We start from the raw sequence: 23880 nt of genomic DNA, 5'->3' as shown, positions 1-23880 counted from the left end.
CAGAGCTGTCCTAGCATCCATGCAGGGCCTTGGTGCAGAGTGTTTGACATTTTCAAAAGAGCTAGATGAGTATTAATACTTCTAGAATTCTCTCTACACCAAGCCCACCTGAGCTAATACACTTCTCCCAGAAGCTGAGGATTTAATTAAAAGCCAAAGTGTACCCAGTAATTTAATTAAAATAGCAAGCAATACCAAGTGATTCAATAATGTATGTGTATCATTTTGTTTAACCCAATGAAAATGCAGGAAAGATAAGGCTATTAATAAAAGAATCAGAATGAAAAATGAAAGGGTCTCTACTAACATACTGTTCGTGTTGTATTAATTCTAACTGTTCTCCTGGATCCTGCGTGTATTTTGATCTCAAATCATCACATGCTGAATATGGTTCCAGGTTTGACTTTCAATATGTTTCCCGAATTATATTATTTATGCCTTAGTTTTAAATAGCTTTCTAGAGGTTGCACCATATTGATCGACAGTCTGACAACAGCTAGACTTGCTGGCCAAATCACTGCAAAGCAGCTCTATTTCTTTTAAAGCTAAACAAAATTTATTTTATGCCTTTATCCCCTATTTACACCTTATGTCCAGGGTCTCTTAGATTACACATTCTGGTCCATGCAAGTCTTCTATTCCTGTAGCCTGTTGCTATCTATGTCAAGAGTAATTCTTCTTCTAACCAAAGGGAAATAGAGCTCCATTCAGAAGCTCTGTTTATACCATAGAGGAAAACAAACACTTAGAGCGATGTACACTTCCACCCTTCCCCTTTTTTTTTGGGTGCAAAGACTTACACAACATTCCCTGCTCCTGCTTGTTCAGAATATGGCAGGACCCCCTGTACAACACTTATGCACACAATTGAGCAACTTTCAGCTACTCAGGAACATTTAATGGCTCTGAACACCTCTATAGGTAAACATTTTCATTTCAATACATACAGAGATACAGTTAAATAAATGTATTACTTTTAAAAACCTACTGAAGAAAATACTATACCTTAGTGATTAGAATATCCATAAATACAGATTTTCAGCTCTTGAAACTTTCCTCCAAGGCCAGAAATACTTAATATCAAAAGCCGCTGACAGAGACTAATATTATTCTTTTAACTTTTGTGAAAATGATGCACACTGATCTTTATGCCATTTCCTTAGAAGGCCCACAGCAACCTAGTAGGGAACTCTAGCAGAGAGTCTCAAGTCCCAGTACCTCGCTTTAACACTTTCTTATACCTTAGATACGGAATTTAAAGACCACAGGTGGCATTTTCCTTTAGGTAATATTTTATTTATTTAGGTTGTAGGGGGGAAAAACCTCTAGTTCCTGGAAAGAATCCTGACTTTTCAAGGCAAATTTTGACAATTCCTGTCAAAATCCTTTTTCTCCTCCCAGTTCTGAGGCAGCCATTGGTGTGATGGTTTTTTTCCCCACTTCTTCCTATGAAGAATTTAGACTTTCACCAACAAAATTCACTGGGCATCATTCCTCCCTGCCTAAGCCTTACTTCATGGTCAGTTGAACTAGCTGGTGATGTTGCTTCAGGATTTGTCAGATGATTATAGCATATTTTTGGGTCTTCTGTGTTTACTTCAAATACCAAGCACATTAGTAAAATCAGTACTTATGTGCATAGCTATTTGTTAACATATGGACAAATATGTTTGATTCACTTTGAGGGGGACGCTTTCCAGGCAGTATCTTTCCTTTTGAGAATAGACTGCAACAGCCTCCTGCCGACCAGCAGAAGCTTTCTAAGTGCACAGTCCTGTAACGTGTGCCTGTGAGACTCTGGATAAATAAGAACCCTGTAAAGAAAGAATTTTCATTAGAAAAGGTAGAGCACTTTAACCTTCAAAAATGTTTCCTTTAACATCTGCCAGGTAGGTGGCTATTATCTTCATTTTTCTGATAAGAAAAAAATGACTCAAAGACTGAGCAAATTACTTCCCTAAAGGTATTGAAAGAGATGGAATTAGAAATAAGATAGGCTAGATTTTTATGTTCAAATTCATTAGGCCATGTATCTCTTGTGCATACAGGACAATTAAAAATTGCATCTTCTTTTACTTTATGCATATGCTTCTTTCCTCTGTAACCACAGTACAGGTATGTATGGAAGAAGAGACCTAATGTGGCACACCAACAAAATGCTTATTTTTTTCCTCATACTGTATATGCCTGCAAAAACCACCTGACGGTTATATACTGAAGGACTTACACATCAGTAGTGTCAAAATAAAACCTCTTTTTTTTGTTTTCTTTTTAAAAGGAACATACTAACTTGTTTTATTTAAGGAGAACTCGAAGACTTAAGAGACCAGCTGACGCATTTCAATTACATATATTGATTGGGACTATAGGAAGGTAACGAAAAGGCTCAGTATACGTTACTAAATCAAGAGAGTCGCCTGTTTCAGAACTTAGGTAGCACAGTGGAAGAAATCAAAGTCAGTACATGCTGTAAGAAACACACATCAGTTGAACAAGGTGAGGGAATATACTAGAGCCTTTTCAAACTGTATTTCATGATCCTAATTATAAACAGACCATGAACTCCATTTACACTTTTAAAGCTGTGGACAGCTTTTCTAAAGCCTAGATGCTAAAGTGTTTTTCTGGGTCCTATCCTTGGAACCCATGATACACCAATTAGCCAACTGCTTTTAACTGTTTAATTTCTAGTATTTTCAGGATACCTATTACTCAGAGAGACCAACATTAGTTAATAGCTCCTATACACTACCAAATAAATTACAGTCTTGGGATAACATCTTTGTAAAACAAAAGAAAACAAAAAACCCCTTTGAGTTTGAATTCAAACTTCAATAGTTTTGTTTGTTTGTTTTTAAATACTTGCAGCAATGTAAGCTGCTAGGCATTACTGGAGTGGCTGAGACAAAGGTACTATTCTGCAAGCAACTATCTTAGGAGAACAGTCTATAGAAGACAGCTGAATATGGTACATCTTAAGGCCTGGCAGGAAGACTTGCCAGAATTATAGTATGTAACCAGTTACTAATAAGGTTTATTTTTCCATTAATAATTCTTATTGAACTGGTTGACTCATAATCTCCAAAAGCAGTGCAGATATTTAATTTTAATCAATGGAAGTACATCTGTTATACCAATACATGATCACGTGCTGAAGCATTTTGGTTTGTACCAGATAAACTATCCATCTAGAAAGTGAATTGATCATTGCCATTACAAATTCTTCTCCACAGAAAAAGGTTCCATGGAAATGGAACCATGATTTAATATTTTACCGAGTTTTAAGAGAAACATTAGTTTCAATACATGTTGGACTACTTTGTACAAAAATGAAGAAGTTGTCAGAGCTTTTTGTTTTGTTTTGTTTATCTATTCAAGTTTGTTTCTTTCTTCCTGTCCTTTTGAAGCTAATTTCTAAATTAACTGAGTAAATCAAATCATTCCACATTTATTCTGGCATAATCCAAACAAGTGCCTCATCTCCTGTGTTTATGAACGAGCAGCTCTGTTACATAAGTTAAGAATCTGCAGCTGTTTTTCTTCCACCTGTTTTATTACTGAATCACAGTGAGACTTGCTGCCACAGTATCTGTAAAAAAGGTACGCTCTCTTCTGTGTGGACACATTTTGTTTCTGATGGCTAATAGAAATGCTCAGTGCTTGATACGAATCTGTTCTTTTCTTCCTCTTACCCCTCTGCTTAGTGGAAGACCAAAACAGAAGTAAAGCAACAGACACTTTTAAATAATCCCAAGAAAAGCATTCCGCCGGGTTATTACAGATCTATACAGGACTACATAAAAAGCAGGGATGTAGAAAAATAGGCATAATAACATATCAGAACTCTCTTTTTTATACTTATTAACTATGCTTATGTGTTTGTGTGTATATATATACATGCATATATAAAAGTAATATGAGACGAGTTTCTGAAATAGTTTAGAAGGTATGTTTTGCCAAATATTTTTTTAAAGTTTTGTTCCTGTTCCTGCCAAGATTACAGATTTTTACAACTTGTTTATAATGCTTTCTCATGATGGTTGAATCTCCTTTAATGTGCATTTACTCATTAATGTTTTAAAGTCCTTTCCATTGTTAACATTATATGTATATGCATATTTTTATAATTTGGCAAGCACCAAATTATCTTTAGAATGCACCAGACTTAAGTCAGGAGATGGTTTAGGATGTAGGATATTTTGTAAGAGATATAATGCCAGTTTGTTTTTAACTTCATTCTAGTGCAACATAAATATGTTCCCCATGGGTTTCTTCCGTCATCACCTTAAGGTCAGCTTTCCTTTGAGCTACTTTTTTCAAATGACTTCTCAAATTTGTAATTTTGTTCCCAAGAGTAACTTCCCTCATGATCACTGTTCACATGCAAAGGAATGTGGTGCACTGATACCTGTATAGAAATTAATCTGAAGGCTTCACATGCATTTTTTGGCAGTTTTTTGATGAGCTGTCATTTTTAAATAAATTTTTTTCCTCTTATTTTAATAATCAACCAGAGAACGTCTGTTTCTGTCAATGATTCCTTTCATCTACTTAATAGACATTTATAATTGCCTGTCCCATTGCCCCTATTTTTTCTGTTAAACAGTAGTCAATCAACGTAGTTAAACATTCATTTACATGTTTTTTTCACCTCTAGGCAAGTAATTTTAAGATTAGTCAAATACTTAGTTTGTTGCTTTACCTCCCTATTTTATATTCTTTCACAGTTCAGCTTCTCCTTTATCTTTCTTTCATTTTCCTATATGAATGAATTTGTCATCCGAGCCAACTGTACTATGCACCATGTACATCTTGTACCACTATGGCCTCTTTTCTTTATTTTCCATTCTTCCTGTCCCCTCCTCTAATCTAAGCAAAGAATGCAGAATCTTAAGTGTTTTTATGCATTAACCTTATGAGAAACAAGCCACAAAGTAGCTGGGTACAAATTGAGCTATCAACTATTCAGACATGTTGATTTTCTGTGTTGCTAAGCTGTAGCAAGCAGCTTGCTGTTAAATTTGTTAGAACTAGAAACCATTTTATCAAGACAATCTTACCCACTTTGATCACATCTTGATGAGGCATTTCACCAACTTCTAATAAAAATTTAACACAGCATTTATCCAGTTTGCATTAAAATCACATTCAGCACCATCTCCAACAAGCCCAGCACATTATATACTGCAAAGGCTAAAATCTGGGTCCTCTTTCTAGAGACATGCTTTAGTAGTTAGATCTCAATCACAATGAGCAGTGGACAGTGATCTATGTGGATAAAGTTATAGCCACATAAAGTTCCTAACTAATTAGGAAGGAAAGTTATGTCCCTATAAAGGCGCAGTCTGTGGTGTTCTCCAACAACGTGCTATGCCCTCATTCCACACATTCAGCACAGCGAGGCAGCACTCTGGTTAACTGGCAAAGTTAGACTCTCGTTTCCTGACTCAAAGTCTTCCTGCTGTAGAGGCCACTTGTGAATGTGCATCCCTTCAAATCAAGAAACAGACAAACATCAATACTTGCCAACATCTCACAAATAAAAATTACAGAACAACATGTTTTGCCTTCACCCATGCCTGAGGTTAGTGGTTACTGCAGAGTCTCCATCAAGAGCAGCGATGAATACATAACTGTTCAAGTCTGAGCGCGTTCTGGGAAATTATAACTTCTTACAACACAACCTAGGCCAGTAAAAATCCAAGAAAATATCTTCTGTCCACACAGGCAAGAAATACTGCTAACAACTGTTTGATCAGATTGCACCACAACTGAGTAGTAATTTTTTAATACAGTCTGATCAAACTGGAAGGTTTCAACATCTTCCCATCCTATTAAGCATCTACTCTGGCCAAAGAACACAAAAAACTTGAGGTTGCGACCTGAGAAGCACACAATCAAATCAGCAACATCTCTTTAAGGCACTGCTACTGGAAGCTAAAGCCAGGCTTACTTTCCAGGGCCCATTATCTTGGCCACCCCATTGATTGCCAAGAGTTCTGGCTAGGTGGAGCCTGCGCTACAGACGTGTCCATTAGGATGCAGCCTACAAATAGCAAACCATTCTACACAAAAGCTGCTGAAGAGCTGGCACGCTGTATAATTTTTCTTTAATTGCTGACTAGGACTGGATCTAACATGACAGATGTGAAATTCCTTTACTGATCATCTAGAATATCCTCGTCCAACTTAGGCAGTTCCAACAATAATGACCACTACAGATTTCTGTGTGTTGGCTTTGCACAACAAGTGATACCAGACTACTTTTTGCTGTAAAATACTAAACCTCTGCCATAAAATTAAGCTATGCTTTCTGTGCAAATAATTTCTATGGCTTAGAAGTTTACAGCTCAGTATCTTTTAAAAATGTACACAACTTTATTTAGTAGCGATATATATCTAGTCAAGTAATACAAGACAAGGCCCATAAATTTATAGCATAATTTGCAAATAATCAACCTGTCTTTTTCTAAAATACATTTCCAGAACTCTGTGTTATATAGCTACTTCAATTCACAAATTCGTTGCTCCTAGTTTTAAAGCCAGTCTGTGGTAACCACCTGCTTATCACATCACTGCACTGACAACTTAGTTTTCAGATCAAGGCAATTGATTTCGGACTGCTTACGCTTCCAGCAGAAATGCTCTAAGGCTCTTGAAGAATACGATTCCTGTAATTCCTTGATGATATAACTGCCTACTAAATCTGGTATTAAATAAATACATTATTTCAATACAATCGTTATCCATCATAAGACACTAAACTATTGAAAGGCCCACGCAAAACTGGAGAACATCGCTGTCTGGAAAACATGCCTAGTGTAACTGTCATCTAGAAGTGTTTCGTAGGAAGCTGGTTTTATTCTAGTAGTGTTGATTTAAAGGTTATCCAGTCAGAGAGGCACAAAATGAGAATTCATTTTAAAATTTGTCTTTCTCACTGAAGCTTACAAAGTGCATCAGCAATTAACAATTCCTATCACTTCTCCCAGTTCGGCGTGTGAAAAGGCTCAGAACTCGTCTTACAAATTGCTCTTTTGAAGATCAAAGGGAAGCCGAATTTGTCTGTGTGTGCTCTGGATGAGTTTGTAATTTACTGGAACTTTCAGAGGAGGCTTGGCAGCACGCTCGTTTGACAGCCCCAGGGTACAGGATTCAGGGGAGCTCTGTGACTCTTCCCTTCTGAGTTCCTTCCTTGCCTTTAATTGGCACCTCATTAGAAATTAATGAAAATGACATCCTCTGTTCTTCCTGCTCCAGGCACAGAACACTACAAAAAGGCCCATCACAATTCATAACACATTCAATTTATATAGCAATGGCTCTTAAGCATTATTTATGAGATGTGAATTTCTTGTCAGCAGTTAATAACTTGTACAGAGTAGAAGCAGAATGAAAAAAGATTTTGAGAGTATGCTTGTATGTGTGCATGAAAATAAACAAATCTTTCTACAGGTGAAAAATGTTGTGTGTGAATTTGAAGAACCCTTACTGGAACTCCCTTCTCATGTTTTTCTTCATGGCAAAGCCCTGCAGCACTGTCAAATCTGTCTAAAATGCCACATAGTGTCAAGAGAACGAGCTCAGCAGCATCACCTCTCTCTGGACAGGTCTTACAGGAGACAATAGAGCCAATACAGCAGTTTCCCAAAGATCTCAGAATTTAGTGTAAAGAAGCAGCCCGCTCTCTCTGTCCCCTTTTAAAAAGGTTGTGCCCCGTTGGACAAGTCCCAGTTACGCTGGATTAATATCTGCAGGTACATTAAAACATTGTCCCGTATGTATAGATTTTTCTTTCCACTATGTCTTACTAAAAATCTCACTGGAAGAGTCACCAGGACACATCAGCAAAAAAGGAGATGATTTCCAGTACTTTTAACATTAGGACAAAAAGATGTGTAACAGCAAAAAATAAAATTGCTATTCTGTGGAGTCTTAAAGAGTTAATTTGGATTTTAACAACAGTGTTTCAGACACAGCTTTGGAACTACATAATATTTATGTAGTTAATTCTTTTTCTTTACATCCAAGCAAACACACACATTTGTCCTTCTAAAGATCGTGTCTGCCTTTTTATTGATTCTGACTATCAGAATTTCTTTTAATGTTTAACATTAAGGTTTTTTCCACGTTTTTCCCCATTGCTTCAGTTAAGGATTAAGATGCCAAGAATTTAATAGCAGGGGTCCAAAGTCCAGATCAAACAATGTTCTACCCTTGACCATTACTTTTGAAGAATATACATGCTTATTTTACACCAGTTGATTATATTTCCAACACTTCCAGTTAAACGTGCATCATTACCTGGGCTTCACATTATGACTAAAAGGATAAAATGTTTTCTAAATCCATATGTGATCAGGTTAAGTGAATGAGAATTTTAACATACTTATTCTGTATTTCCCATCACCCCTTCCCTAGGGTTTTTGATCTGGCTTGTCATTCATGACCTAAAGCAACCCAATTTTACAGATAGCAGGGCAAAGTTAGTGAGAATGGTTTCTAAGGCAGCTTCTTTAAAAATGACAAAAGCTACATGCTGGTAAGTTTTGGTAAAGCAGTTTCAGTGATGTGAAGCTGAGGTGACTTGTCTTGCTCAGTAGTAGGGTTTTGTTTGCTTCTTATCAATATTACTATTAAAAGTAAGTAGTGGAGGGTATGCCTACTTTCACATCCCATGAGAGCATTTCATTACAGATAACACATGTACCGAATACACTATTAATGAAACACTGTAGCTGCACAGATGAACCAAAGATCTGCAGTCTTTTCAGCCGTGTTGTAAACATGGAAATAGACTCCTGTCTCACACTTTTCTCATTAAATGTGTGGAATATAAATGTTTATTATACATCCTTTAAACTATATAGGATGTAATATGTAATGTAGGAATGCAAATTTTCATTTCCTCACTTATTGCTGAGGAACTCAGAATTTTTTGTTTCATATTCATGTTTTATTAAGATTTTATGACCTTTAACAGAAGTATTTCCATAAAGCTGTATATATCCAGTAGAAACAATTTAAAGAATAATTCCTACAACATTTATATTGCAACAATGTTGAATTATGGAACTACTTCAAGAAAACTTGAGAGGAACCAAGTCATCTTGAGAGGAACATGTCATCCAGTTTATGAAAAAAAAAAGGCAGGTCTTATTTTATAATTTTAAAAACATTACTAATCAGTAGAAAGACTTCTAAAAAGTTGCTTTCAACTTCTTTGCTCTTACATAGCTCCAATTTTGCAGAATGCAGGAAAGATTCATGATAGAACATAATCTCTAAGTCATCTTTTCTCCAATTCTCTCCAGACTTGTAAAACTCTCTTGCTCCCAATATTAGAGAGGATTCTTCTATTTCAGTTAGGTACCTGTAAGCAGCCTCAGTCATTTGATATGTGACAGCAGCAGACCAAGAGCAGAAAGTCCCGCCTCTACCATGCTGAGCAGAAAAAGCCATACCAAACCATGTCATTGATAGTGCTGAATTTTTTCAGTTTGATAAAAATCTTACTGGATACTTCAAAATATCCAGACACATGATTTCCATAACAAGAATATCAACATTACAGCTTTTGATTTCATGTTTGGTGGCTTCACATATAACGTTAGTTAGTTCTACAGCAGTGCTCCACTATCTGAAGCAAAGCCTCATATCCAAAAGAGCACAACACAACAGTAATCTCTAAAGGTTGAAGACAGACGCTGAAGAAAAGAACAAAGGATAAGATGGAATCTTTGCAGCTTTCTATCACTTCTCTTCACTTGATATTAGGTATTCAACATAGAATTCATTAACCAGATCTTTATAACTAGCTTAGCTAATCCTTTCTTTCCCCACTGCAGCTCAGAAGGATATGCCTTCTATCCAGAAAACATTTTAATACAATGTTCTGCATTTCACACATGCAATGTGAATTGCACATATCATCTATGCAAATCCTTTGGAAATTATCCTTCTGCTGAGACACGATAAAGTAACTAAACAAACTTCTCCAAATGTATCAATACAAGCATGGTCAGAGAGCGCAAGTGTAAGCTTTCAATACATGATTATATGAAAAAAAAATTAGCAGGTAAAACTACCATGTGCATTTTCACTGGGTCTGATGAGCAGATTTAAACCAGTTGTGAACACAATTGTTCCATGAAGGAGAGAGCATCTCCTCTGGAATCTAGTCACATTAATTATTATTTCAGAAAGATTATTTGCATGTAATATGAAACCCCAAATTAGCTGTCTGCACGAGATTATCATCCTCAATTCAATTAGCTGAAAAGTGCCATCAACTTTGGAAGCGCAAGGTTGGATGATTTTAAGTGTATGGTGAACCCTCAACAGCTAACTGTGAGAATGAAAACATTTTCAGTCAGAGGTTTTTTGGGGTTTAACTTCTTAATAATAACATAATTATAAAATGCAGAATGTAGATGCTGACCTATGCTCCATTAAGCTCTGTAAAAGCCTTGTCATCTTTGTGTATTTACTGATGTGCTTTGTGTTTCTCCTCCTGTCAAGTAGGTATGACGCTCTCCCGTCTTACAGGGACTTCTGAAGCTGAATTCATTAACATCTGAGATCTCTTGAGACAAGGCAGTACATCAAGGCCAAAGTTTTAAAGGGGAAATTAGACAGGAACTAATTATAACTTTTTGCTACCAGTGGAAGCTATAGCTTTTGTTTAAAGTATCTTTGAAAGATACAAAATGCAAGTGTTCTCTGTATTTCCACCTCTGATACGAATCCAAGCACAGCTGCGTTAGAAAGCTGGACACTACTGACAAACAGTACTCACCACAGCGACATGATCCCAGTTCCTGCTGTACTAGCTCCAGTTTTGTTTGGCACTGGAAGCATCGGCGTCTACTCTTCTGTTTGGATCGACTGGTTTCTTCAGGCCTGTCATTACTGTCATCCAGTAGCCGTGGCCGTTTCACAGGAGAAGCCTCACTCTCCGACTGTGAATCTGTTGTATTCACAATAAATATTTTAGGAAAGATATTAGAACTTCCTTGCTGAGGCATCCCTTTGGGCAGATTGAAGGTATATTGCTTTCAGCTGGGGTCTCCACCAAGCAGCGTGATACTTCCCATTCTATTGCATATAAACATTTTCTTAACAATCAAAATGAGCATCAAGTAAAGGACAAATTATCTTTGTTCCCTATAAGAACCCCTCCTGCTGGCAATACTGAATAGAAAATGAACTGATTAGCTTCCTTCCAGCCATGGCTGGGTCACAGACAGATACATGTAGAGTACACACCATCCTGAACAATTGCAGGCTTCATCTGTCATCTCGTTTAGTTTCTCCTGTGCACCTGCTTCGTTCTCCCTGCACAAGCGAACTGAAGCAGACTGCTGATGAAAAACAACTGAACACAGGTTCAACCTGTTTCCTCCCTGGGCAGGAGGGAGATTTTTAAGGCACAGCATGTGAACTCTCTCTCTTATGACTGAAGGCGGTACATGAAAGCACCATACCGTGCTTCCCTCTCTTTCTACATGGATAACAATTTAAATGTAAATTAGTATATACACCAACAATACAAACCCAAACAAATAAGCCTAACCTGTATATGCCCAGCCATTTTTAAAGTAGTAGTCAGAATACTATTTGCATTAATAACGTTATAAATTTCAGCTTATAAGAAAATAGTGTGTGGAAAACGTTAAGAATTTAAAGTTCAGGAAAGTGTTACTTCAGGTAGTACAGTGCCTATGTTTTTTTTTTTTCTTTCTTTCCCCGCCCCCCCCGCCCTTTTACAATGGAAAGTATGTGGATCAGGGCTCTAGAGTAGCACATGAAATGCACATTACTGACTGGAACATGGGATGCCCAACCTTTATTTTTGTGTCATGTCAGAGGCAGTGGATTTCAGTAGATCTGCTGCTCTGCAATCTGAGTCAGGTCAGGCTAGAAAAACCCTTCCCAAACCTGTGCATAGCAGAATCAGGTCTGTATTTCTTTTTCATAGAAGCTGCAAATAAATTTAACCTAAGCTGTACTAAAAATTAAATTGTTTGTAGTAGTGTTGCAAGGAGACTAACTGCTGAAAGCCATTACTGCAATCAGTCAGCGCAAGACTTGCGCAGTTCTAGTGCAAGACTGTGATCAAGGAAAACAAAAAAAGCATTAGTTCAGTTAAATCCATTTTGAAAGGACATTAATCCAACAAATAACAAGATAACTATATCTTTTTGGCAGAACAGTAGCCTATTGAACATGTTTTTACCTTTATTTTAAGTTTCCATTGCATGGTGTCCTGTGCTTACGGAAAACATGTCTACTTCATGTTAGCCATCCTGGATTAGCCAGAAGAAGATAACTGCCATGGCTAAAATATTGTCCATATCCTTGTTATTTCAGTGATCTTAGCTGATCCACTGCTTATCAACATCATGCCTTTCCTTGACCAAACACCTAATGAAGTCAGACTAGGAATACCTGCTAGCCTCTCCCTCCAGGGTATGCTCTCTTAACTTTCCCTGGTTCCTCACATGCTGTATATACTAACCCACTTTTCTTACCTGTGTTTCAGACCTTGTCTCAGAGTGTTCTTCCAGTTGTTAGACTCCAATATTACAGCCATTACGAATATACAACTTAGCGCACTTGGGTCTGCTTTATTTCTGTGATACTGCTGTTGAGATATGCTGAAAATGCGCCTGGGTTTTCAATAAGTACAAAGTCCCCGCATCTCACATTTAATAGAAAAGTGAGCTGCTTTCTGCACAGTATACAGGTGATAAGTTTTTATTATGCTGCAATAATTTTATCTGATGTGTGCCTCAATACAGCCTTCTTTTTGATCAATGTCGTAGATTACAACTTACACCTTACAAAATACATCTATTAGGCCTAAACCAACATTCAGTATGTAACCTACTCCACCTCTGCATGCCTGGCTGTGCAGGACCCTTGACAAGGAAAAGAAAGTAGTGCATAATGAATTAATACCGTTATGGAACAACTAGTCCTGTCTTAAATTACATCTCTGCAGAAGATCATCTAAGACAAAGATCCTCTGAACAGACTGCAGAGATCCCGACTCATACTCCAAGGCAACAGTCCTATCACACAGACACTCGTTTTCAGGGTGCCTAGAAGGGCAGCCTCGCCTTAAATGTAGTAGGGTGCACCCTTCAACAGGCAGCTTGTGTACTGTAACCTGGCTGATTGAGGGTTCAGTAGAAATCTGTTCCAGGCCACCTTGTTGCCAAAGATGGGGAAATACACGATTTGTAGTTTATTCATTGCTCAGACAAACAGGTACACTGCTATTTTGAAATAGCTGCCTCCCACACATCTTTGCTTCTGAAAACATAAACCATTCTGGTACTTCTCGGAAGTGAATTTGGCATTCTGAATTAAGCCAATGGAAACCATAGTGGTCTGCTTACAATAAAGTCCAAATAAAGGATTCATGTGCATGAGTCAACCAGTATCTAATCAGTTAATGAAGCCATGTGCCTTAATGAGAAAAATAGCTACTCCAAGTCAGGCTAGTAGTCCTATAATTAAAATATTTAATTATACATTTCCTGTTAATTGATAATGACTAATTGAGTATTACCATAAGTTGGTTAATATGATAGAAATGAAAATTTAGGTATCTCATTTTTTAAAATGCCTATCTTTTTGCCATAAATTAAACAGTGTTAACACGGAGGTAAAATTAGCCTGACTCTCAGGACAGTACCAGCTGTCTGATCACTGACTGCATAGCGCTTTGACCATGCGAGCACAAGCTAATACTCATTACAAAACAGACCAACAGTACACATGCTTACATCTTCTCATGGGCAAGTACACAGAGCAAGGAGAAAGCACAGATTAGAAATCAGAACTTTTAGACTCAGTCCTGCATGCATTTCTTCCAGATCACGTTGCCTTCCACAATACTGCCACAAGCAATACAGGATGCAAACTAAATCTTCCAGCACCTGGAATCTTGCAACATTAAACTTCAGAGATGTGATAGCAAAAGGAAATTGTCATGCAGAGGTTTACTATCTGGATTACAGAGAAAAAAAAAACCCTAGGAACAAGGTGAAGTGCTGCAACTGGACTCGAGAGTAAATTCTCAGTGTGAACTATTAAACAATCAAAAATGGCTACAGAGAAGAGGATTCTTTCAGCCAGTGACTGACAGTGGCTTTCCTTAGACGGATGGTTCGTGCAACAAGAATTACTTCTTGCTTTGCTTTTAAGAAACATTTTCCACACTCAACTTGCATTTTAGCATTACACCTAAACCAACAAATACCGTCTGAGAAAAAAAAAAGAATGCTTTCCTTTTACTTGCAGATGTCAAAAATCATAAAACTTTTCTGTAAAAATGAAGAAAAACAATAGAGATGAGACATGCCCAAAACGTCACAAAGAAATTGCTCAGCAGAGTAACTGCCATTGACAGTCTCCCATCGCAATTTTAATTCAGAGTTAAGAAATAAGGATTCTTCTAATCTATAATCTGATAATGGAGATTCTTCTAATTGTGGTGACTATCAAACTCCTATTTGAAATGAGAGAACTAAGCAATTTAGCTGAGCAAGATTGAAACTGGAGGCTTGTCTGGAAACAACAAGCAGAGTAGTGTTCTTAAAAATTCTGTTATGTCTTGGACAGAAACCCACATTTGTTCCTTACTGTCACTGTTCTCGTCTTCATTACTCATGTTCTTCCCTCAAAATTTTCCAAATAAATGGTGTTACAACTGTCAGAGCTGAATCCCACTCTTACTCTCCTGCCATGGAGGAGTTTGCAGGCTGCATGCACATGGCTTCACTAACAATCATGATGGCTCTTCCATGGCATTTTGCGGAGAGGGTGGGAAGCTCTAAGCCCAGCAGAGACGTGGGCTGAGAAAATGTAACAGGGAAGGAGGAAGGAAGGAGGAGATGGGAGAGCAGTAAGAGAAAGAGGAGCCCTCCTCTGCTGCTGCTTGCTTCAAGAATGAGATGAATCTGTTTAATCTCTGGTTTGATGACAGCTTTTGAGGCACTCAGTCAGGTTTTTTTTTCTTTTCATGAAGCACCCATCACACCAACAGACTGACATTTATGATCTCAGCTGTCTGTGCAAACACCAGTAAGAGCAATAATTAATGAACCCTCAAACATCACTGCCATCTCCTCTGAAACTATTCTAAAAGGAGCTTGAGCTGTTAAAACCTCTGTCCATGAAGAAACTTGCATGGTCACAGACAATAACTACATAACAGGGATTAACTAAAGTTTGAGCAGTATCTTCTTGCCAGTTTCTAGATTTGAGGTTTTTTTTTTTCCTTCGTTATTCCATTTTTAGGTGAGGGATTACTTAATTCCCTGGCATGTTGACTATGCATTAGAAATTTCATCTAGAGGAAACTGCTCTTTACAAATCCTTCTTATCACATTTACCAGAATCATCATTTAAAATTATCTCTTCTGCTTCAAATGAACCTAAAATTAACACAGTTGTTCCAAAACCCATTTGCTTGTTAACTATTAATGAAGAGACAGAAATTCAAGATTAACATCTTATGAGCCAAGTTTAACAACTGCGACCACCTCAGTTCCTCCCTGTTGCTGTATAATGCTGTGGAAACAGTTATTTTGAAACTCTGATATTTACATTGAGATGAACATCTCATCCCCTCATGCAATCAAGACTGCATCTCAAAGCTGTGTCAGAAACTTAAGCGTGCATCTCTTTGGAAGCACTCATGCTCATAAGAAATTAATTTCTTTTGTGAACTCACCTCAATTTTTCTTAAAACACTAGAGACAGATGTCTCAAAAATTGTTACATAAATCCTTCAGTAACATTTAACCACACAATGTTTTCTAATATCATCGCAGTACCCTTAGCATCACCATTTCACTGATTTATTCCTCCCCCCCGCCAGAGTTTAAAAGCAATTGCACTAAAACTCATTGTCCCTAAACAATGTGGAGTGGAGAGACTGTACAGGAATAGTCCCTATGGAACTCAAGTCCTGTCAGCCCCTTCTTTGCCTCAGGAGGCTCCCGGTGAAATCACTCTGGAGACTATAAAAAACCCCCAGAAGTTGCATTATAGAAGTTATTATTTCTATATCAATTACCAAAACCATTCAACAGTAGTTGTTTCCAGCCCTAATGAGTAAAAACAAGCAGCCAAACAACAACAAAACCACCCCAACAACTTTTAGCCTAGCTGTTTGAGATGCGTAATGGAAAGAGTTGCTGCAAGACGTTTCAAATATGAAACATGACTGAGGTGCTTCAAACTCTGCCAGCAAAACTCTCCATTCCCCTTTGCAATAGAGATGAAGAAAAAGGCTTCCATTACAGACAGTGACTTAAAATGTTCGGTTTTTTAATGAACACTAAAAAACAGCGAAAAAATGAAATTTAGCATGTATATTGCTTTTGAGTGTAAGCATTGATTTTGAGCATGGCTTAATTTTCCCAAAATGAGAGCTGGCACACATGATGCACGTGTTGCAAGGAAAGAAGAGGAGAATCAAACTTGTGCAGTAACCAAGCCCTTTGCTAGCATAGTGAAAACAAGCATTTGTGAAACACAAAGATGACCACTCCAGAGCATCACAAAACTTGTGTACGTGGCTAACTGACAGCATGTCTTACAGCGCACAAGTACAGTGCTATGCGTAAGCAAATATGCTGCCTAACAGCGTAGGGCTGTGGCTGAGCTAACGCAGCTAACACAGCCTAGCAGCTCCAGCTGATTTGAATCCGGACAACCTGACACACAGGCAAGGCAAGGTGGGTCCCCCGGCCACCAGTCACCCCCCAGAAAGCAGCCTGGCCTGGTGCGGAGGGGAGGTCAGCCACCGCTAAAGGTTACTTCAATAGGGACACTGATTTGCCTCGTGTCACAGGTGTACCCCCTCCAAGTACTATGCTGCCAGTTTTCACAAAACCCACATGTGGGATTAGTGTGTTCAAGACCTTGATACCTTTGTTAAATTTGATTAAAATAATCCAAGAGATTCACAAGTTATTGCAGAACAAACTATGGGGACCTTATTTCCTTAGGAAAACAGTCAACAGCCCCCCTGCCCAGTGGTTTACGTGCATCAACCTAATTCGTATTTCTTATTACCAAACTTCAAAACTTAACACTCTCTAGTTAAAATTTTATATATGTATGTGAATGAGTATTAATGCATGTATTATTGATGGCATACGTCTTCAGGAAAACAGAAAAATGTTGAGCATAACCATATAATTTTAGAACATTCCACTTATAGACAAGAAAACACTTTTTTACTGTAGGGGAGACCCGAGACTGGCACAGGTTGTCCAAGGGGGTGGTGGAGGCTCCATCCTCAGAGGTGCTCAAAACCTGACCGGACACGGCCCCCAGCCTGCTCTAGGTGACCCTGCTCTGAGCAAGGAGGTTGGACCAGACCGTCTCCAGGCGCCCCTTCTACCCTCAGACATTCTGTAATTCTGAGATTCATGAACGGGGGAAAAAAAAAAATCATATACTAATTCCTTCCTACCTCTCACATTTTTTGTTTTCCTCTGAACCTGTATTGTTGGTACTATCATCCATCAAAAAGGGAGTATACTGTACTGCAGTGTAACTTAATGAGGCTATTAACTACCATCTCTAATGAAACGGAAGAGACTAATCTAGTGCCAGTAACCCAGATGAATGAAATGCATATTGAAAATTGTATGACAAATAGTGAGCTACATAGGCTACTGCATACATTTGAGCTAAGTCACAATTAGAAAACGTGTGAAAATGCCTATTATCCTTTCTTGTCAATAAATTTCCTAATTGCTAAATTAAGTGAAAAGTTTTCAACTCCTATTTAGGCTCCTGTACTACATCCGGTTTATTGATAAATTCTTGCATTACTCTCCCCTACACTCTCTGATGTCAGAATGTCTTTAGTTAATGGAAATGTTCATTTATTTCTCAAACATTTTTACTTATATACCCAATTGATTCAAACAAGTTCGTATTTAAATGTATTCAGCCACCTGTACTGTACAGTTCCTTTGATGGATTAACTTAGGGCATTTCAATCAGTTGAAACATTTCCTAAGGCAATGGCCACCCCTATTGCTGCTGGCTGAAAGAAGGATCTTGTTTATTTAGGAGATGAGGCGAGTGGGGTTCCTTTCCTGAATTACATCAACAGGCCAAGTCCGTAAACCTCCGGAGCCCACAACAACGGATGAGTTTGTGGAGAGAGCGCAGGTTGGACAGTCCTGCTGAGCACTCGGCCTGGTGCTCGCAGCCCATCTCTTGCTACAAGGGTAAACACCTGAAGAACGTGTTTAAAAACAGCTGCTGACAGCAAAATCATACACAGATAGCGACTGCTAATGCATGCAGGCACGAGACTGAACTCCCGTTGTCTTGATTACTGGGGGCAATTTATGCAGTGTAGAAGCTTGATACTATTCTAAGGATATTAAGGGAGGCTGGTTTGGGTGGTCGTTGTTTTTTAATAGCTGACAAACAGCATCTCAAGCCCTTCATATATTCAGACTATTACAAAGAACGAACCTTGAAAAGGGCAGAAGAGAAAAAAGGCCACAATGCTAAGCTCACTAGTTTTCAAAAAAATATTTTACAGGTGTCAATTTGAACTTATTTTCTCATTATTAAATTATGTATTTGAGCAGCATAGGGTTAGGGTTGGGAGAGGAACAAAGGCAGATTCTGGTGACAGTTAAAGTTGGGGAACAAATGATATCATAGGTGGCCTGAATAATCAGAACAGGATTATTAAGTGAAGGAGTAATGCACAAATACAGATAGCTAAATGGAAGAACAGAAACACAAGAAGGAAGAAGAAAGCTGTAACACAGGAATATACATGATGAAAAAGTTATGAAGGCAAATCATGAACAACCTGGCCATTCCACAGCACCTGAGCTATTCAAATATGTATATTTACATATATGAATATGTATGTACAAACACATACAAATAAGCTTACACTGGTTCTGATAAAATGGGAAATTCAAAAGCATTCAGCAATATCATAGTTTTGTTTCTGCTGGCTTTAATGAGAGCCCTCTTATGCTTTGTGAAATTCTCTAATACTGGATTAACAAGAATAGATAATGCTATAAATATTGCATATCTGCTAGTCAGCTCAAGAGTGCATAAATAAGTGTGCTGCTCTGCTTCAAAATCCTAGTAGTGTACTCCAGCTATGTCCTCATCAATCAGATGGTACACAGTATGCAGGAAGGTAATTCTTCAAACTAATAGCCTAAAACCAGTTCTATATAGAAACTACTTGCTCTGTTATTTTTCATTCATACACTGAGTTTTTCTTAGTACACCCTTCCCCCCATTGGTGTAATGAGGGTTTTCCAAGGCTAAGACACAGATTCAGAAGAGGAATTGTAAAGAACTCTTGCCTGCTAGCAGTGAAAAAAAATATATTTTCAATATTTATCTTTCAAAAAACTTATTTGTCATTAACTGCAGAACCTCAGTGATGCCATTAGCAACAGAACTCTTGCAATGAGAGGCTATAATTCCAAGGACTGTAACTGATTAATGTTAAGGAAAAAACCTAAGATCTCTTGTATTTTGATAAAAATTTTACTGAATGCATTAAGAGTAGGTTCTGAAATGTACAGCTAATCTATCTTCAAAAACCACTTGGTTTTGATTCAGTTATTTTAAATAAAGCTTGAAAATCCGTTTGTATTTTGATTGTGTTACTTTTTCTAGCAATTTTTGTGGGGAAAAAACAACCAGCCCTGGCATAGCAGACAATTTCTGTACACCTGATTGCTGTCTACCATACATCAGAAGTCAGGCTGGTTTACTGGGCAGTTCTTACTGTTTTAGGAAGCATCTACACTAACCTGAACCAAAGCCCAGATCTACACAAGGGGAGAAGTAGAACAGAGCAGTGAAATTCAGAGGATGCAACAGTACATGCACTGTCTTTTATCTTACATCCAGCTCTTTTTCAACCCACTTCTGCCTCAAGATGTTGGTCTCATTAGTTATTCCCTGAAGTTTATGCTTTGGAAAATAATTTGGAACGGGAATAGGAAAAAGAGGTAACTTGTTTGCACGACAATTCAGTGAAAATACAAATATTTATAAAACCCTTACTTTGTAGGAAGATACACTTTCCCCTGTGTACGCTCAACAGACTTAAGGATACTTCCAAGAGACCCTAAAATTACTTCCACATATTTTTAAGGTCCTTATGAAAATTAATATCTGAATGGAAACTAGTGAAAACTTGTACTTAAAAACTGTCTGATGCTCACTGAAATCATTAGTCAGAATAGATGCCTTCACTGAGAGTCAGATGAAACCTTTGAGGCACTGCCCTCACATCAAAAAGTACAGCAATAACAGGATCATGGATTAGCTCCCTGCATGTTACATGTGTTTTAATTCAAGATAGTAAAAAAAAAAAAAAAAATTCAAAAGCAAATGTAAGTGGCTATGTGTTTTTAAGTATATTTCAGGCCAGTTATTTAATGCTGAACTTGTTAAAAAAACCTCCAGTGCAATAAAATAACAAATTTAAAAGGTAAAAAGCTGTGTCTCATTTGCTAAAGCATACCAGTAAGAAAGTTGTCTGACCTGTACAGATCAGATGAAGGTGCTGACTGCAACACACTGAGGTAAAACCAATTCAGTTCTTCAGGCTGACAGGAGCGGAGTTCCTCACAGATTTTGAAGTTAATGATCTCAACTATTCATTGCGACATTCTCCATATTGTCTTGCTATTGGGCAAGCCCAATTGAAATTAAAGGAAACCCTAAGCTCCATCAATCCTGTTCCAATATATATTTTTATTAAGTTTTAGGAAGGGGTTGCAGGTGGGAAATGCAAGACATGTAACCCTGATTTCTTTTACCCTTGAAATTAATGAAGATGTGGTTTATTTAAAGTTATGAGCTGCAATTTTGTTATTTGGGAATGGCTTTCCAGCAGTCTGTGAGTTGATGCTGGTAATGAAACAAGGAATTCAGAGCTGTTGGGAGCATAATGCCAAGTAAGCTTAACGGATATATATTCTCTAATAATAACTATGTACCTACTGTCAAAGGTCAGTTAACTGATCAAAGAGCTCCTGATAGTTCTGAAAACTAAACATGGCATGAAACCACGAAAAAAATATTCAAGGTAAAGTTGTTTCATTTTAATCAAAATATACATAAAGAATAAAATATTAACTCTTCCGTTTCAATGAATTCGAGGACAAATCCTTTGTCATAATTCCCTAAGACTTTAATATAAAGATGTGGTCATAACTGAATTTTAAAAGATAATGATCTTAAAAACATACAATTTTGTATTTGGCAAGAATGTCACCAACCAGACTGAAACCCACCTATCAGACCATAGAGAAAAAGTGGTGAGAAAGGATAAGGGCAGCAGCACACATTTTTTCAGGACAGGAGAGTATCTTCGCTTATCCTGCTCATGGCCACTCAGAACCCTGCTGCAAGGACCGTTCTCCCAGCTCTTTGCTTTGCATTGACCATCCCAACTCTCCCACCCTTCCAAGAGTCTCTCTCCTGGCTCTTTGCAATGCTTGAGGCACTAACCGCTCGCCTGTACTTCTAGAGCCTACCTGCCTCAGCTCTCATTAAGTGCTATGAATGCTATTGAGATTAGACTTTAATCACTCAGATTGTGCTTTTTTTCTGGTAGTGTCATTGAAAAAAATTAGGTTGGAAGGGATTTCTGGGGGTCACCTAGTCCAGCCTCCGGCTTGATGCAGAGTAAACATCAAAGCTGGTTTGCAACCCTGGTTGCTCAGGGCCTGGTTCAGGCCATGTTCAAAAATTTTCAAGGACTAGGATTTCGCAGCCTCTGTGGGTACCTGTCCCAGTGCCAACTAGAGGGCAAAAATCCCTCCCTTGATCTCCCTTGATCCCTTCCTAACACAGATAATCTGGAGACAGTGTCTACTCTTCTCCTATCATCTGGTACTACCTTTAATTCGACATTCGAAATAACTTTCCTACTGTCTTACAATTCAATGTGAACTCAAGAGATCCACCTGTCCTCTTGACTTAAGCACATTTTCCTCAAAGTTGTTCTACTTTGAATGTGGTCTTTTTCATAATGGGATTCAGGATATGGAAATGAAAACAGACGAAAAATTTGAATCAAGAGCAGCAAAAAGAGATACAGACAAGTGAAAGCTGAGGAATGAACTTACAAGTAATCAAAAAAAGTCTTAAAGGGGCTATTTGGTGAAGAAAGAACGAAAAAGGAAGGTTCAAGGGCATATCCGAACAGCACAAAGGATAAGAGAAGATGAATTTGGGTGATTTAAGAGGATAAAGGTAGTAGGAGTAACAGTTTTAAGCACCTGAAGGACATTCTCTATTAGGATGCTGGACTTGAAAACTTAGACTCTGAATGAACTGCCAACATGGTACTGACCTCAGATCATTGGGAGTATTATGAGGTACACAGAGGTGTGTCTCAGCACCTGCTGGGAGGTTATATAGGCCAGCAGACCCTTATTCCCCATCCACATATACATTTTGATTATTATTTTTTAATTCTATCATACTGGGTCTTTTTTTCCTCCTCACAAGGGAGGAAAAGCTTGTTTCTCATAACCTATGTATGCCTGTATAACCAAAATCTACTTAAATTGGTACACATTCCTGCCATTCACACTAGCATACACCGATCCCACTTTCTGCACGAGGCAGCTAACTACAAAGATTCGCTGATATACCACACAATGGGAAAGCAGCAATCCTCTTGTTTCTGAGGTCTTCCTGTTGTCTTTAGAAAGGATGCATTAGTAACATGGAGATCGTGAGTGAGTGCCTTACATGCTCTTAAGAGAATTAATCTGTGTTATTATGGTTTTGGGGAATACAATGTTATAAAATAAGAAACATTAATAAGCGTATAAATTATCATATTAATCTACTTATCCTATTCCATAACAGTAAGGCCAGAAATCCTTTCATGAATGGCTTCAACAGATTGATTAGAAAAAGGAGTTATTCCTAAATAGGAATGACTAGCACATTTTAGAGCCACCTTCAAAACACTGTCTGTAGGTATTTCTAATTCATCTATACACATGTGAAATAGGGCTTCCACAGTCACATTACATTTTTTGTCCCTTTGGCTACTTCAACTATCTAGCTTCCTCACTTCATGAACGATGCAAAGGAAAGGAACACCTGGGAACCGGTAAGTATGAAAGTTATTTTCAAAGAAATACCAACTATGAAAAGGATGAGTTTCCATTCATCTCAGTTTAGTGTACTTTAAAGTACCTGTAAGTACCTGTAAAGTGCCTGTACTTTACAGGCAGATGTAAGTATTCCTGTCCTAATACTCCTGTCCTAATATCGTAAGATGATAAAAAAATAATCTATTTATTTTATCCTGTACTGAACAGACAAGGATAGGAGTGACTGTTTTCACATGCTGTCATGCTGCTCCACACCTTTTCATTTCTGAATGTTGTATTTTTTCCACTACTCAGAAGAAAATTCTCTTCAGAAGTAAACTGCATGAGTGATTAATGTATGAACTATGAAGATGCTTACAAAACTTCTCTTTAGATTAAAGCAAGTACAGGCTAAATTTCAAGGCATTTTTTTCACTATGGTTTAGTAAAGAGATGATTTAGATGTCTAGCACAGAAATGTGCTAGACTCCATGATAGATAAAAGTTAAAGAAAGACTTTTTTGTGAATATTACCAATTACTGCGTGCTAACAAGCGGAAGTTTTTGTAACTCAGAGGCAAGGATATAGCTGACTTTTAACAAACTTTTTGATATATTGACCCCAAGCCCATCTCTTTGGATTCTCCAACCACACTGGTTATAACATGTTTAGTCTAAAACGCATGGGATGCACCTAGTGTAAAAGATCGTTCAGGTGACC

The 23880-nt window shown here is 37.8% G+C and overlaps 1 protein-coding gene across 1 annotated transcript in view; it reads right to left on the bottom strand.

Annotated features, from left to right (window-relative positions):
- Positions 1 to 23880, bottom strand: part of ZFAND3 (zinc finger AN1-type containing 3) — a 144505-nt gene that overhangs the window by 11406 nt on the left and 109219 nt on the right. Inside the window, 1 exon segment of the mRNA XM_075146797.1 lies at positions 10799 to 10969. Within this exon segment, the coding sequence (XP_075002898.1) occupies positions 10799 to 10969 (171 nt within the window).

This window comes from Calonectris borealis, chromosome 3 (genome assembly GCF_964195595.1).
Source record: "Calonectris borealis chromosome 3, bCalBor7.hap1.2, whole genome shotgun sequence".
NCBI classification, from domain to species: domain Eukaryota; kingdom Metazoa; phylum Chordata; class Aves; order Procellariiformes; family Procellariidae; genus Calonectris; species Calonectris borealis.
Note: the sequence above shows the minus strand (reverse complement) of the source record. Positions and strands in the feature narration are given on the sequence as shown.